We start from the raw sequence: 17,298 nt of genomic DNA, 5'->3' as shown, positions 1-17,298 counted from the left end.
TTCATGTCTAAGCGAACAATATACATATCATGAATGTGTAATTCCATTCCGTTAGATGTACACTTTTCTCTTAATAATTATAATTAGTGCCTGGGCTGTTCCAGTAGTCAACGCACAGCTTTCTTTTGCACAGCAAAATTTGTTTTGAACCGCATGTCAACTTTGAAAACAAGATTACCTCCATACATGCGGCTCCCCTATCAATGAAATGAGAAGTCCACAATTCTACAAAACAGTCAACTTACTTCAAGGCCTCCAGTTGTGTCTTGAATAGAAGTGTAAGAGAGCCATAGTCTGTGTGAATTCCACATCTCTGCTGTCCTTCTTTTACGGCAAGGTTTTCAGGAATCGATGGATAATAAAGAGTTCTGAGTGTTGTGTCATTATCACCTCCATCCATACAAGTATGTGTTTTCAGAAATAAACCCGGATCCTGGATATATGAAATTTGAATAAATTTCATGAAGTAATCTGTCACCTATCCGTAAGGTCTTGCTAATTTTTACTGTCCTAATTATTCTGTTTACCAACAACTATCTAACACAAACCATCACAGGATTCTGTATACTTACTTAAAATGGAAGTATTGTGGGAAATCAAAGTTCCATGCAGAATGCTAAATGATATATGAAATCAAGCTCCTGGACCATTGAGGACATTGTGAGTGAAAACAGAATCAGAACGCATGGCTATGTGTACTAGCATGTCATTGGGATTCCATTGGCTTTTTTAGTCCCCACGGACACCGTCCGGGGGGACTTATAGGTTTGGTCATGTCCGTGTGTCTGTCCGTCCGTCCGTTCACGCAGATGTCTCAGAGATGCCTAGAGCGATTTCATTCAAAATTGGTACAAGGATTACTTCATATGTAATACATATGCACATTGATTTGTTTGTGATACAATCCAATATGGCCGCCGTGCGGCCATTTTATTACGTATTTTCATTTACAAAGCCACTCACACATATTTCAACCGATTTTATTCAAAGTTGGTACAAGGACATTGACCTATGTCATACATATGCACGTCGATTTGTTTTGTGATACGATCCGATATGGCCGCCAGGCGGCCATTTTATTACGATTTTTTCATGTACAGAGCCATAACTCAGACATGTTTCAACTGATTTTATTCAAAGTTGATACAAGTACATTGACTTATTTCATACATATGCTCATCAATTTGTTTGACGTCATGTAGCAGTATCATGTCAATTATTGAAGGCTGATATGTCAATAAACACTGCATCAAATTTCATGAACTTTGTACAGATGTTAAGCTCATATTGCTTAAACAGTGAAAATGACATTAATCAGTGTCATTTTAATTAATTTGTAATTGCATATGTAATGATCTTTCCTAATTAGAGTAATATATTCACAAATACAACGACAAATTTGATGAAACTTGATACAGATGTTGATCTTATAGTGTTGTAAATACTGCATCAAACTTTATAAAATATGGTTGCGGTGATAATTTGTTAGTGTTAGAATAGTACCGGTATGCAAAGAGGTTTTGCAACACCCTGTCGATTAATTCCTAGTTGACTCATTTAATGACCTGTAGGATGGTGGCTACATTGGCTTTATGTTTTCATCATCATGGAGCTCATTCTTGGCCATTGAGTGCCATCTGTATCAAAATATTTTTATCACAGACCTAATTAATGAAGTTACAGGTTGAGGGCGCTTTCATGGAGTGAACATCGTGTTGAGTGAGCTCCTACAAAGTTTTGTACTTTTTCATTAATTCTGACCGGATTGCGATTCTCCGTTCTGAGCACCTAAAAGACTGATTTTGTGAAGTCATGGAGAACGTAAATCAGCTACCAGAGAAGTAAAAAGAGCAATGGCTGGCCAAGAAAAACGACCAAGACCAACCTCAACGGATTCTGAATCAGATACTTGCCACGTGGACGACATCAAGGCCTTATTGTCAGAGCTTCGTGCAGGTCAGACCTCTATCCGGAGAACCATTGATAGTAAAATTGAAAGATTGGCAAATGATATCACTAAAGCAATAGCGTCACAGGTAAAATAATTGCGGGATGGTTTCGCTTTTGAAATTGGCCGAATCGATGCTAAGCTGATGGAACTTGACCAGAAGATTCAACAGGTTAAAATGGAGGCAAATCCTACTCAAGGTACGAGAGAAGTAAATCCTGTTGACAATACAGATATTACAGTAATAGCCATGGGCCTAAAACAAGATGAGGACGAAAATCTTATTGAAAAAGTAAATCGATTGATTTCTGTGGTTGGTGAAGGTTTTTGATGAAGTAAAAGTTATACAGGCAGTCCGTCTACCACGCCGACAAGAAGGAATGCCAGCTGTTGTCAAAATTGCCTTCGAAAATGGTGAGCAAAAACGAAAGGTACTACGAGCAAAACATCATTTGAAAGACTCAGCTGAGTTTAATCGTGTCTATTTACGGTCGAGTAAAACACATGCTGAGCGACTTATCGAGCTCAACGCTCGTACTCTTCTGAATGAGTTACCAAATGGTCAGCACTTCCGAATAACAGCCAGTGGTAGGATCGTACGAAAGTCGAACGCACAAGCCACGGATGAAAGAAATAATGATTCTCAACAAAATGCGAGTATAGACAGAGCATAGTGGTGTACCCGCCTTAATGGGCTGAAGATAGCGCATCTTAATGTTGGTGGATGGACGCAGTGGAATGCAAACCTTCGTGAGCGAATACTCACAAGTATAAACGCTGACATTATTTCTGTTAATGAAACTCATTTACCTGGTAATGAAACAATTGACATTGCAGGCTATCGTTGGATTGGGCATAATAGAAATTTAGTTCATGTTTCCGCCAACAGAACGTTTGGTGGAGTTGGTATATTTGTAAAAAATCTCTTATACGAGGAATTTCAGATTTCCATTATTGACAAAGATTACTCTGGTATATTAGGTATTGTTTTTGAGAACAAATTCACAGGGTTCTCTTTTGTAGTATATTCTTGTTATCTTCCTCCCGAAAATTCTCCTTGGGGAAGGGATGCAAATGGTTTTTTTGGCCACCTGCTTGGTGAACTTTATATGCAAGAGAATGTCGACACAACTATTATCTGTGGCGATTTTAACGCCCGTATGGGTAATTTAAATGACAACGTAGATACCATTGATCACATTCCAAATAGGCAGGTGATTGATACCAAGGCGAATCAACACGGTCATAGTTTTTGCGATTTCCTACAGGAATCCAAACTGTGTGTTTTGAATGGCCGTTATAGTAATACTGAAAACAATTTCACCTTTGTATCTAGTAGAGGTAGGTCAGTGGTGGATTATATTTGTGTACCTCAAGAAAGCTTGCATTTGTGTGTGAATTTCTCTGTCACTACAATGTCTTCGTTGGTTGAAAAATATGACCTATCTGATGCGCTCAATGGTCGTAGTAAATTACCAGATCACTTGCTTTGATTGTGTGAATTCTCAGACCGGCCAGCAAGTTTGCCGATCAATAACAATCGTTCCACTTCCCCTTCAAAGGCTTCGACAGGTAAAAGATTTCACTTAAAAAGCGTTCCTCTAAATTTTATGGGTTCTGTTGTCGCTCGCCGAGCGTTGCTAGAGATAATTTCTCAGATTGAAACATGTCGGGAAACACAGTTGGAAGTGGACAATATTTACGATAGCTTGTGTGATTGTATCCTTAAAGAAATGAATGAGGTTCTCCCTACTTACAACTGTTCACACGGGCTTAAGAAAAAGTTGCGTCACCAAAAGCCTTATTGGAACGACGAGTTGCATGATTTATGGAGTGATATGAGGGATAAAGAACGTGCGTATATTCGTTTCCAGGGTCCCCGTTTGATTAAAGCGGGTTTGCGTCGTGATTTTAAGAATGCAAGGCAGGTTTTTGATAAAAAACTTCGTTACTGTGAGCGTGCGTACAGAAACGGTTTAGTAGAAGACATTGAAGCAGCTTGTACTGATAATCCAAGGGGTTTCTGGCAATATCTTAACAAAATTGGCCCAAGAAAACGTAGGTCAACTCCTATGGAAGTATATGACAATATTGGCAATGTTAATGGTGACCCTAATTATGTTCTAAGAAAGTGGGAAAAAGATTTCTCAAAGCTGTACCAAAACCAGGTTCAAGGTAACTTCGATGATGAATTTTATATACGTATGTTGCATCACAAGAGAGTTTTAGAGGATAATCTTGACCATCCCTTGTATATTGAGAATAGAGAATTGAATAGAAATTTCTCTACGCAAGAAATAGAAGCAGTTGTTAGAAAAGCTAAGGATGGCAAGTCAGCTGGAGTTGATAAAATCCCATATGAAGTTTTAAAAAATGACAACTCAGTTAGCGTTCTAACTCATCTTTTTCAGCTTATTTTTGACTCTGGGAAAATTCCAAGTTGTTGGAAAAAGTCTCTCATTTGTCCGATTCCAAAAAATATGGCTGACGACCCTCGGGTTCCGATGAACTATAGAGGTATCAGTATTTTGTCAACCGTCTCTAAATTGTATAGTTCCGTTTTAAATACCAGGATTGTAAAGCATTTGGACATTAATGATATACTAGTTGATGAACAAAATGGATTTAGAAAGGGAAGAAGTTGTCAGGATCACATATATGTGTTATCATCCATAGTTCGAAATAGGCAAGTACATGGCCTCTCTACTTTTGCAACTTTTATTGATCTACGTAAAGCCTTTGACAAAGTCGATCGTAACGCATTATTATATAAAATTCTCTGTAACGGTATTGATGGGAAAATGTACAAGTCTATTCGAGCCATGTATACAGGTACGCTTGCTTCTGTTAAATTAAATTTATTTCATACAAACTGGTTTGTTACTGACCAAGGTGTTCGACAGGGTGATAACTTATCCCCAACCTTGTTTTCTCTGTTCATTAATGATTTAGCTTTAGAAATTAAAAATATGAACAGAGGTATTAATTTAGATAGTGATACTAGCATCTCCATTTTGTTGTACGCTGATGATATTGCTATTTTGTCAGATAACGAGAATGATATGCAAATGATGTTGAATGGCATTAATGACTGGTGTAACAAATGGAAACTAAGTATCAATGACACAAAGTCTAAGGTTATGCATTTGCGCAGAAAAATACTTTAAGGAGTACTGTAAATTTTCATATAGGTGAAATTTTATTAGGTTATGCAGAAAAGTATAAATATTTAGGTATAGCCATTCATGAATTTCTTGATTATACCATTACTGCCAAGGTAATTGCGGACTCTGCGAATAGAGCACTTGGCGCGTTAATTGCAAGGTTCAAGAGGTTAAAGAACATGGGATTCAAAACATACACAAAAATGTATGAAGCCTGTGTACTCCCGATTCTTGATTATTGTTCAGGTGTTTGGGGTTTTCAAAAGTTTGATTCATGTGAGGCAGTTCAAAACAGAGCTCTGAGGTTCTTTTTGGGAACTCATAGGTTTTCACCACATCCTGCAGTTACGGGTGATACAGGATGGCACTCGTGTATTACAAGGAGATGGATCAACATGTTAAAACTATGGAAACATTTATCCAGTCTTGACGGTAACAAAATCACAAAGAGAGTATTTTTGTGGGATCATTCCTTGAATTGTAATAATTGGTCGTCAAATATTTATCGAATCCTGCAAAAGGTTGACTTGGATGAACAGATCCTTTTTGATCTGGATTTAGAATTATTTAAGGAGAAGCTTTTGTCACATAACCAAGCAGAGTGGTTAGAAATATGCAACATAAACCTAAATTACGTACTTATATGAAAATTAAATCATTGTATAAAGTTGAAAAATATGTAAATTTTAACTTAAGTCGTAGTCAACGGTCTTTGTTAGCTCAACTTCGTATGGGTATTTTACCCCTTCGCATTGAGACAGGGAGGTTTAGAAATGAACCACTGCAAGATCGTATCTGTAAATTTTGTGATGAGAATGTTGTGGAGGATGAATGCCACTTTGTATTTGATTGTCATCAATATCATCAGTTAAGACATAAGTACATTGGATCAATTCTGGACACAATTAGGGATGAACCTTTCATAGATAAACTTAAATACCTGTTTTCTGAGCCTGTTAGGCAGTTTGCAAAATTTATTGAAAAAGCATTTTATAGACGAAGAGAAGTTTTGTATATGTAATGCCTTTACGTTCATCTCGTGCTCACTCTCACTCATTTGTATATTTTTTATGCTTTTTTGACACCTTCAACTGTTTGTACTGTATAAAGGTTAATTGAGTGGTGACTTATAAGCCCATTGGGCTAGGCAACTCATAGAGTTGCAAGTCACAATAATAAACAATTACTACTACTACTACTACCTACTACTAATGAAGAGGACTCTATCCTCGCTGAGGACTTGTAATCAAAGTACCCATTAACAGGTGGTGACTGTGTCATCAATGATGACTTGTTCCTATCACTTTTGATACTTGGGTAGCCAACAAGATGATCAGTGAAACGATAGTTTCATTGTCTTTGTTTTAGAAATTTTTTGTCCCTGTCTTCCTAGAATATTTTGAATACCATGTATTGGTCTTCCAAAAGTAAAGAATTGTATACAAGGTGTAATATTATTGTTGACAAATGAAATGGATAAACAATTTAGCATCAACAATATCATTCGTAATTACACACACATACAGTCTAGCTAAGTTGCATCTTGTCATTTTCTGCAAGGGGGCACCAAACGCGTTACTGGCTCACGAAAATTGACTTTTCAACAAATCCCACTGGGCAAATGCTTGATATACAACAATATACACACATATACTGATTCTGTACATGTGTCAAATAAGTATACATGAACGTATACTAATAAAATTCAAAGCTACAGTGTACACTTAGTGTGCAAAGATCTGCATTACGTATACTCATGATCTGCATAGAAATACGCTATGCATATCAACGTATTCGAATGTTCCATATACGAAGATATACGTTGCGTATGCAATTAATATTGTGTTCCATATACGTCAATATACGCAAATATGCCAAGCGCATATCAAGCATTTTGTCCAGTGTCAAAAATTGAAGTTGTCTCTCACTATAAATATTTGAACCTGGTTTTGTCATCTCGTAACATCTGGCCTAAAGCAGTTTCAAAGTTTGCAGGATAAAGCAAACAAACCCTTAACCAGTTTTTCAGTGCAAGTCATAGAATTGGGTAGTTCCCATGTAAGTGTCATTTCAAGATGTTCGATTCTTTCATTATGTCCTTTTTATGTTACGGATCTGAGATATGGGGATTGCAATATTATGATGTAATTGAAAGAGTTCAAAGGAAGTTGTGTCGACGTTTACCATCAGTCAGTAAGACTACGACAAACGAGGCAGTGCTCGGAGAATGTGGACGGCTTCCCATTTTCGTTTCTACAGTCAAACATCGTATTAGTTAGTAATTGGTTAAAGTTGTTGCATATGTCTCCTGACAGACTTCCTCGTCAGGCATATCTCATGTTATATAACCTTGATTTATTAGGGAGACATACGTGGGCATCATCAGTCAACATTTTTTTATTTTCACATGGTCTTGGATATGCATGCACAGGAAGTCGGATATAAACCAGTTTTTAAACGTGCTATATACCAGAGTGTCAGATATCTGCAAACAAAATTGGTCTGAAAAACTTGTTGAAAACTCTGAAAAGCCAAAGATACGATCGTATAGAGTTTTCAAGAGCTGACTGGAACCAGAGAAGTACCTTTTCTTGAATTGTAATTGTAAATTTATCAAAGCCTTTGCACGTTTTCGTTGTTCGTCGTTGCTCGTTTAGCAATCGAGGTTGGTAGACGTGAAGGTATAGACCCACACCTCAGGATATATAAGATTTGTAACACAGGTGACATTGAAGATGAGTACCATTTTCTCTTAATTTGTGCAATGTATAATCTCCTCAGAACCAAGTTGTTACCGCGATTTACATATGTTGAACCAAACAATAACAATATAATAAAATCTGAACTTCATGAATACATATTTGCAAAGGTTAATGAGTGTTTTTATATATAAACCCTTATCTAGCTGAGTTGATGTATTTTAATATGATTTGGGGAGTTGTCTTACGGAATAAAAGTACTGGTCTTTGATTATCTAACAGTGATTAATAATTTTAAACTCACATCCATATTAAGGCCCTGTCCAATGATGTCCAAGATCTTTAAACTCAGTTCTGTACATTGTTTGTAGAAGTCAAGCAATATCTCTCTGAATTCCGGTAGCTCTTCATCAGGCATTGTCTTCAAGATGATATAGGAAAAATCCCTCCATTAGCCCCAATATCCCTTTGCTTTGTAACAGTGCACCTTAGATTTGGCCAAAACAATGCTGTTAAAGTGTATGTGCCGCATAAATTCAAAGTTATTTTTGCTTAAAATGAGCCATGCTATATGATTTTGCCACCCCTACTTTATCAAAAATGCATAACCCAATGAAACGACGCGGTTAATATTATTAAAATGCAATATGTTGTACGACTTTGGAGTTAGCTGCCATTCGGGTCGTTTGGGAATTCGCGGGCATTGCCACCGGAAATGACGTAACTAATAAATGTACGAGTGAGAGTGTTCACTTCGGCCATAGTAATGCTTACCGCTATGGCTTCAACATGGTGAGAAGTTACGCCTTTGGTGGCTGAAGTAACTGCAGCCATTGTCAGTTTATTGCATTTTAGGATGATGTATTAGCCGCATTTGACAAATTACAAGAAAGGGTCGGAAAAGAGGCATTCAGACAAGCGTTTTCTGCGGTGCACATTTTCGAGTGCCGTGACTTAGAATAAACACGGTTCGGAAGCCAGATGTACGGTAAGATAGACTTTAATTCCTGGAGTTACTACATCGATTATGTAATCGCAATGCCGTACCAGTACGACCATTGTCACCAGAAAGCTTCGCGTGTATCATCATCAACTGTGGACAAGAGCGAGAACAGCAGCAAGACTGCGACAGGTTGCCCAAAACATGTCAAGGATGCGGGGGCCGCGGAGAAGTATGGCCGTGTTTACATCCCCCAAGACTGATCGCCGATTCAGATGCTTTACGAAAGTGATTGTAAATAAATAAATGAATACAAGTACTAGATCTCATGCATGTGTGACTCTATAATTAGTAACGTTAGGAGATATCTAATTTTATATTCCTAAAAGGTTTACGAGTGATTGACTGACTCTTTGCGAGACTGAACGATACATGGATAGGTTGTGTATAATACAGCACGGCGCTGCCAGTAACAGTGACACAACGTGTAGCAAAGAAGTTTATACTGTTGACGAAGCAGTCGCGTTGTCGTTATCTGTTCCCTTCTGCTCGACTAAGTCTCCCCTAAAATATTTTAGCTTCTTTGAGAATTTCGCAGTCATGAAACAATGAACACTGTGCTTTATATCGCTGACACTTAATCAAGAAAAAAACTGCGGAAGCGTAGCTGATCACTCCGTCACTGAAATGGCCGGCTGAGCCGCCCGGCCTCGGGTGCCAGTGTGCCCGATATTAACATCATGTCAATTTTAATTTATCTCTTCCCGAGAATTTGGCTGGACATGTCTTTACGGTCACATATTTTTAAAAGTGCCAATGTTCATGTGAGGTTTTATAACGCCAAACTGAAGATTTTGCGGCGAGAATACTACCTTTGGTGTTTATGCTAACATGACCCTCAGCCTGTTCCACTTCCAGCTGTTGATAGGAAAGATGTGTGTTATGAACGGTGATCTCTACTACATTTATGTACAAGCGTCATGGTGTAATTCAAATTTTTATATACAGATTTTGAACGAGGCAATTTGTGTTGAGAAGTAATAATAATGTGGGATGGCAACTCCAGACTTATATTTACATTTTGTTAGCTTGCGGTGTGTGTACGGTAGTGCACTGGTGTGTTTGACTGTGGTCACGGTGGGCTTGTCACTGACGCGACGGTCAACAAGAGTTCCGCTCTTGTTCTCGTTTAGGTTAGGCCCTAAGGTTCCGACTGTTAAAATTTGCAGGCCTGTAAATTCTGAACAGCTTTGTCATATCCTCTGTGACGATGATATTCTCAGTTGCACTGCTTTCACTCATGAAATTATCACTATCTCCATAGTCAATGCACGAAGTCACCATCACCCGTTCTATCAGTGATGTCACAGCTACTTACACCAAAACGGGGCGAGCTCGGCAATTTCCGGAAAATGTCGCCATGATGGAAATCGAAAAGTGCAACTTTTCCCGTGTTTTCGTCGAAATAACATAATACAACCGTCTAAAAACCGCTCAAATAAGCTTCAGTTTGTGTGTAAATGTTTGTTTTATTAATACCAATTTCATTGACAACCAGAACTATAGTATATGCCCTAAGTCAAACGAAAAAGTCTCAAAATGTGGCAGGACTCACACTTTAAAGGGAGGTGTAGTTTCTCTTTATTAGATTCTCTTTAAAACTGCATTACATCACAAATAACAGATGGAATGTTGTCCATTAAATTTCTACATGAAAGGAGACATTGTAATTGATTGTCAAGACAAGGAATTCGTCTACATGAACTTGATCTCACTGTATAAATCATCTGAGTGACAACAGTTCATGCATGGGTTTTGGCCATGCAACCATGGTTGTGAGATTAAGGGTTGAGTCCGTATTCCCTAAAGGTTCAACCCTTTAACTACAAGAATTTGTTCCATTCCCATTGTTTCACTGACGATCGGTGAATCATTATACATGAAAACGCGGGTGAAAGGCTCATTATGTTAATTAAGACATTTCAAGAATCAAGTAAACTCTGCTACTTACCCTCTGTTTGTCACTGTCAACATAATTAAAACATTCTTTAAGATCTCCATGTGGAACGCTGGTGTCAACCCTAAAAATATAATAAATCAATAAATGCACAAGTAGAAAAAAACAATATATAAAACATAAATATAGAAAGAAAGAAGAGAAAGAAAGAAAGAAAGAAAGATTATCATAAAAAATTCGAATTTACATACTTTTATGAATGTATACGTATATGAAATTGAAATAGACATAGCAGGGTGCATGGCCTTTGCTAAGTGTCAGGCAATACAATTCGCTGTAATCTCCCCAGGCATTGGGTTATGTATGTCACAGGTTGGTGTGTTTTAGTCCAAGTGTCTGTAATATGTCTGACAGTGAGTTTTGTGTGTGTTATAAATGTTGTGTCATCGATATCTCTAATACTTCTTCATTAATGTCATGTCACTTGGTAAACAGAATCTTTAGCGTTATCATACTAAAAGTTTCGCAACCTGACCGTCATTCATTCATTCTGCATCAGTTTTCTGAAAAGCCTACCAAGCAATACATAATTTTTATCAGATATTTATTTCTAGGCACCCCTAAAATTTAGAGGTTAAATATATTCAAATGTGCGAATTTAAAGCCATATATTTGTTTTCCTTCGGCATCATGAAATCTCAGAAGGTGCACCGGGTAAGCGAAGGGGGGAGGATAAGTGAGCCGCCATTATTTAGGGGTCGGAGTAATGTGAGGGGGGTCACTCAAAAAGTTGAAAACTTCGAGGAGGTTTGCTCAAAATGCGGAGAGGAATAAGGGGGGTACTAAATTTTGTACGGGAAATAAATTGAAACATCTCAGATTGCACCATTGCACACATCAATTTCTCAAAATTTTCGATGCGAGAGGGAGAACACCCCCTCTCGTGCTCTCCCCACTGACATAGCTTGGTCCCTAGATATATATATTAATGTGCATTTGGAATAAATGAAAATGGCAAGGTGCACTAAACCCTCGAAAGTGACGGCCGTTTTACCTTATGTAATTTTCATTTCGCCGAAATTGTCTTCGAGTGTCAAATGGGGCAAGTGATCGTGACGGGGGCGAGCATGGACATCGGGTATTTGGTGGAAGAGTATCAGCATCCAACACGATCGTCTGCCCCAAGTATAGAGAAATTGGAATCAATTTTTCCTGAGTATCACATAGAAAATATCTTCAGACATTTAGGCCTATACTGTGCTAAACTCCATGGTGTCCACATACTTGTGACAGTACATCAACCCCGCCACGGATGAGCCGCATAGACGCACGCTACCCCATCACAGATAGCTTCGTTTCCACAGTTAACTCTTTTTGAACTCCTAAAAATGCACTGGACCTGAGAAAGAAATCTAACTTCACAGGAATGATTTCAACAAAGTGTTTCTAACCTTTCACCTTCAGTCTGAACAAAGCCATGTTCAGTGTCTCGCTGGGCCACATTCGCAGCATGCTTCATCTTGATATCATTTGACAGAGAAAAGAACTTCCGTGATACTTTGAACATCTTCTCAATCTGCAAAGGGGAACTGCCAACACTCAGCATGCATATATATAAACAAGTCATTGACAATGACATAGTCCCCACTTGTAATAGGAGTATTAGTCTTGATGGGGCAGGGAAATGTGGTCATTAAGAAGTATCACTGGAGTGTATATGCTCAGATCTATGGGCACATAGGTCTATGTCGTTGTTCCAATTTGAAACATGAGGCATGTCTAAGTTATGGTTCTAAAATTGGGAAAAAAGATCAGACCTCAAGCTGGATTGGCGAGCCAAGAAATACATATGCGCATAGTAAATGAGGTACAAGATGTGACATCTTAAGGTCTAATATCCTATCAAAATTGAAGCGTATAGAACTTGTGGTTTCTGAGTTATGCATATATATTCATAATCAAGGTAAAAGGTCATCAAGGTCACGTGACATTTTGAAAAAAAAATTGTATTCCTAATTAATCCCTTTATGCCAAAAATCAGACCTCTAGCTCTATTCGCTTGCCCAGAATTAGATATGTGCATAATTAATAAGGTAAAACGTGTGTTGTCATAAGGTCTCCCATCCTACTAAATATAAGGACATAGCACTTGTGGTTACTTATTTATTGACATAAACGTATATTTTAGGTAAACGGTTATCGAGGTCACGTGACATATTGTCAAAAAATGTCTATCCTATAGTTATCCCTATATACCAAAAATCAGACATCCAGCTCTATTGGCTTGCTCAGAGTTAGATATGTGCATAATTAATGAGGTACAATATTTGGCATCATAAGGTGTCCCATCATACCAATTATGAAGGGTGTAGCACTTGTGGTTACTGAGTTATGGTCAAGTATGTATATTTGAGGTCAAAGGTCATTGAGGTCACGTGACATTTTGTCAAAAAAATTGTATTGCTAAGTTATCCCTATATACCAACAAGTCATCGTTGATGACACAGTCCCCGCTTGTCCATTTTGTTATAATCTTTGGTGTCTAGGTAGCTGTGGTCTAGGTAGCTGTGGAATGACATTGATGCAACGGGTGCATCAGGCCTGTGACTTGCATAATAAAGTAATCTGAGGAACGTTCAATAAAATTGACCCATCTCTGCCGGTAATGACCATTGAAGGAACTTTTGATTACATCACACATAACGATGCCCTCACTGCCTCTAGTGTCGAGCTATTGCCAGTAGTTGGTAAAAATGCATGTTTCACATTGTTGAAGCAATCGATAGGTTTGCATGATTGGCATGGTAGATTTTGACTTATGTTGAAATTCTAAAATGACATACACGTTAGACATTTTAGACACGTTAGGTCCGTACACGTTAGGTTTGCACGATACACGATAGGTTTGCATGATTGGCATAATAGATTTTGACTCATGTGGAGAAACAAAAATGACATACACGTTAGACATTTTAGACATGTTAGGTCCGTACACGTTAGGTTTGCACGATACACGATAGGTTTTCATGATTGGCATGATATAAATTGAGTCATGTTGAGAACCTAAAATGACATACATGTTAGACACTTTAGACACGTTAGGTCCGTACACGTTAGATGTGCACGATTCAAGATAGGTTTGCATGATTGGCATGGTTGATTTTGAGTCATGTGGAGAACCTAAAATGATATACACGTAAGTTCGTAAACGTTAGCTCTGCACGTTACATAATATGTTTGCACGATTGTCAAGTTAGATTTTGACTCATGTTGAGAACCTAAAATGACATACATGTTAGACATTTTAGACACGTTAGGTCCGTAAGCGTTAGGTCTGCACGTTACATGATAGGTTTGCACGATTGTCATGTTAGATTTTGACTCATCATGTGGAGAACCTAAAATGGCATACATGTTAGACATTTTAGACACCTAAGGTCCGTACACGTTAGTTTTGCACGATACAAGATAGGTTTGCATGATTGGCATGGTAGATTTTGACTCATGTGGAGAACCTAAAATGACATACAAGTTAAACATTTTAGACACGTTAGGTCCGTACACGTTAGGTCGGCATGTTATGCGATAAGTTTGTCTAATATGTCTAACGTGTATGTCCAGATAAGTCGAATGGTACCATATGTCAATTGCACAGTCATGATATACACGTTAGACACTTTAGACACGATAGGTGCATACATTTTGTGCGTGCACGATACACTAGGTTTGCACATTGGCATGATAGAATATAATAGGACTTATCTGTACGCCCTAAAATGATATACATGTTACATATAGATTCTTGCACGTTAGGTCTGCACGATACACGATAGGTTTGCACGTTTGGCATTGTAGGCACGTTAGTTCCGACCTAACATACACGTTAGACATTTTAGAAACGATAGGTGCGGATATGTTGAGTCTGCATGATACACGATAGGTTTGCAAGTTTGGCTTTTTTGGTCACGTTAGTTCCGACCTAACATGTCAAACATGCACTACTAAAATGTAAAATTGTCTAAAATGAAAAAATCCCGACTTCTGGCCATGGATGGAGCTAGTGTCATGATGGCACATACTATACACATGGTTTGGTGAGATGGGATCGGGTATGTTGTTGTAATCAGCCGTTTCGGATCATATAATGAAACAAATTAATGTGCACAAGAATGCAGCCATATCACATTTAAACAAAATCAGTCCATCGAAGGTCAGTGACCTATGTTTATGTTTCAATTAAAAAAATCACACCAAAATGAAACCAAATGGCTGTCTACTGACCATATGGATCATAGCACAAAATTAGTAGACATGCATATGTATGCCATAGTACTTTATCTTTGTACCAAGTCTCAACAAGATTGGATAAGGAATATTTGCATATGATTAAGCCTCAAAGACATGAAGAAATCCAACAATGACCATCTGGCAGAGATATTGGGGGAAAATGACAATCTGGCAACCATATTGGAACATGTCACAGTACATTGACATGTATATGTATATGTATGCCATAGTGCATGATCTTTGTGCCAAGTTTGGACAAAATCGGTGTCATGACCTTTGAATTAAGCTTCAAAGACATGCAAAATTCCAACAAAATGGCAGTTCTGCAGCCATATTGGCTCCTATCGCAAGGTTAATTGATGCATGCATATGTATGCCATAGTGCTTTGCCTTTGTGCCATGCTTGAACAAATCGGTTCAAGGATGTTTGAGTTATGGTTCAAAGACATGAAAAAATCGCAACAAAATGGCCGCTTTACACCCATATTGGATCGTATCGCAATATACTGCGACATGCATATGTAGGCCATAGTGTTATGCCTTTGTGCCAAGTTTGAACAGAATCGGTTCAAGTATGTTTGAGTTAATGGTTCAAAGACACGAAAAATCGCACACGAAATGGCCGTCTCACTCCCATTTTAGATCGTATCGCGAAATAATTTGACATACATATGTAGGCCATAGTGTTATGTCTTTGTGCCAAGTTTGAACAGCATCTGTTCAAGGATGTCTGAGTTATGATTCCAAGACATGAAAAATTGCAAACGAAATGGCCGCCTCACGCCCATATTGGATCATATCGCAATATAAATTCCACATGCATATGTAGGCCATAGTGTTATGCCTTTGTGCCAAGTGTGAACAGAATCGGTTCAAGGATGTTTGAGTTATGGTTCAAAGACACGAAAAATCGCAAACAAAATGGCCGCCTCACGCCCATATTGGATTGTATCGCAATATAATTCTACATGCATATGTAGGCCATAGTGTTATGCCTTTGTGCCAAGTTTGAACAGAATTGGTTCAAGGATGTTTGAGTTATGGTTCGAAGACATGAAAAATCGCAAAAATATGGCCACCTTGCGGCCATATTGAATCGTATCGCAAAATAAATCGATGTGCAACTGTAGGTCATAGTGCTATGCCTTTGTGCCAAGTTTGAACAAAATTGGTTCAGCAGTGTCTGAGAGACGGCAGTGTCTGCGAGTGTTTTTTGTGGTCACAGTGCGGAGATGTACCACAAACCTGTCGCCTAGACGATGTTTCGTTTCACCAATATATAGCATACTGCATCGTTTCCATTTAATACATTAGACAATATTGGCCGACTTGCATGTGAATATGCCGGAGACATTTACTCTTCCGCGAGGACGCTGAGTAAAATTAGTTGTAAAAGTGTAGGGGCAGGTGCTATACTAACTTGGCGGCCACATGATAATGTGCCAGTTGCTTGGTTGTGATTGGGCAAACTGGAACGAACAAGACGGTCCTTGATATCGGAGTCACGTCGCAATGCCATGATGGGGTGCAGAAAAAATGTGACTGATTTTAGAAGAGTTACTTAAGATTCAAAACTCCTCAAATGAGAATATTATGGTTAAAAGGGTGATAGGTTAACACTACAGGGTTGCGATCGTATTAGGAAGGGGTTGTTGACACCAATGCTTCCTCTTGTTTTTGTGGTTTGTCGTGCTGCTTGGCTTTGTCAAATACAAAGCAAGGATAACTCCGAACCATGAACCAGTTGCTTATGGTATCTAACATTTTCCCGAAGTCCTGATCAGAGCAAATGCGGCGAGCGCATAAAATTGTGCAAATATTGGAATGGATCCCTTGCAGCATCGGGGTGAGATGAACTGAAAAGAACATATAGTCTACGTTGTGATGTCAGATTCTCCTCTAGAACCAACATACCACTTCATTTGAAATTTCACTGGTATCATCCTCAGTGTGAGTATTTTCATGTTTGCGAAAAAACATTTCAATCGATCGCGTGCTCTGGCGGCCATATTGGTTTTTGCGAAAAACCGACGATTAACAGCAAATAATATTCAAAAATCTTCTTCTCCAGAACCACTTTACCATTTGAACTGAAATTTTGTTCATATCACCCTAATGTGAAAGGCATACGGATCAGTCACGTGGTTTGGCAGCCATATTGGATATAACAAACAACCTATAATAACCACGAGATTATTGCAGCTTTAATTCGACATTCTATTCTCAAGTTGCGTTTAATTCATTAGCCGCCCGCGCAAGGACACACCTTTTACACTCTATGTCGATGTCAACGAATAATTGAT

The 17,298-nt window shown here is 38.3% G+C and overlaps 1 protein-coding gene across 1 annotated transcript; it reads right to left on the bottom strand.

Annotated features, from left to right (window-relative positions):
• Positions 1–241: 241 nt before the first annotated feature.
• Positions 242–12,371, bottom strand: LOC139142983 (uncharacterized). Its single transcript, XM_070713176.1, has 4 exons — positions 12,160–12,371; positions 10,763–10,832; positions 8,116–8,232; positions 242–433 (listed from the first exon to the last, which is right to left on the bottom strand). The coding sequence occupies exons 1-4, from the start codon at positions 12,345–12,347 to the stop codon at positions 242–244; spliced, it is 567 nt and encodes a 188-aa protein (XP_070569277.1). The 5' UTR covers positions 12,348–12,371.
• Between the last annotated feature and the right edge of the window lie 4,927 nt (positions 12,372–17,298).

Source organism: Ptychodera flava, chromosome 10, assembly GCF_041260155.1.
Source record: "Ptychodera flava strain L36383 chromosome 10, AS_Pfla_20210202, whole genome shotgun sequence".
NCBI lineage: Eukaryota > Metazoa > Hemichordata > Enteropneusta > Ptychoderidae > Ptychodera > Ptychodera flava.
This window is presented reverse-complemented; position numbering and strand designations above follow the sequence as displayed.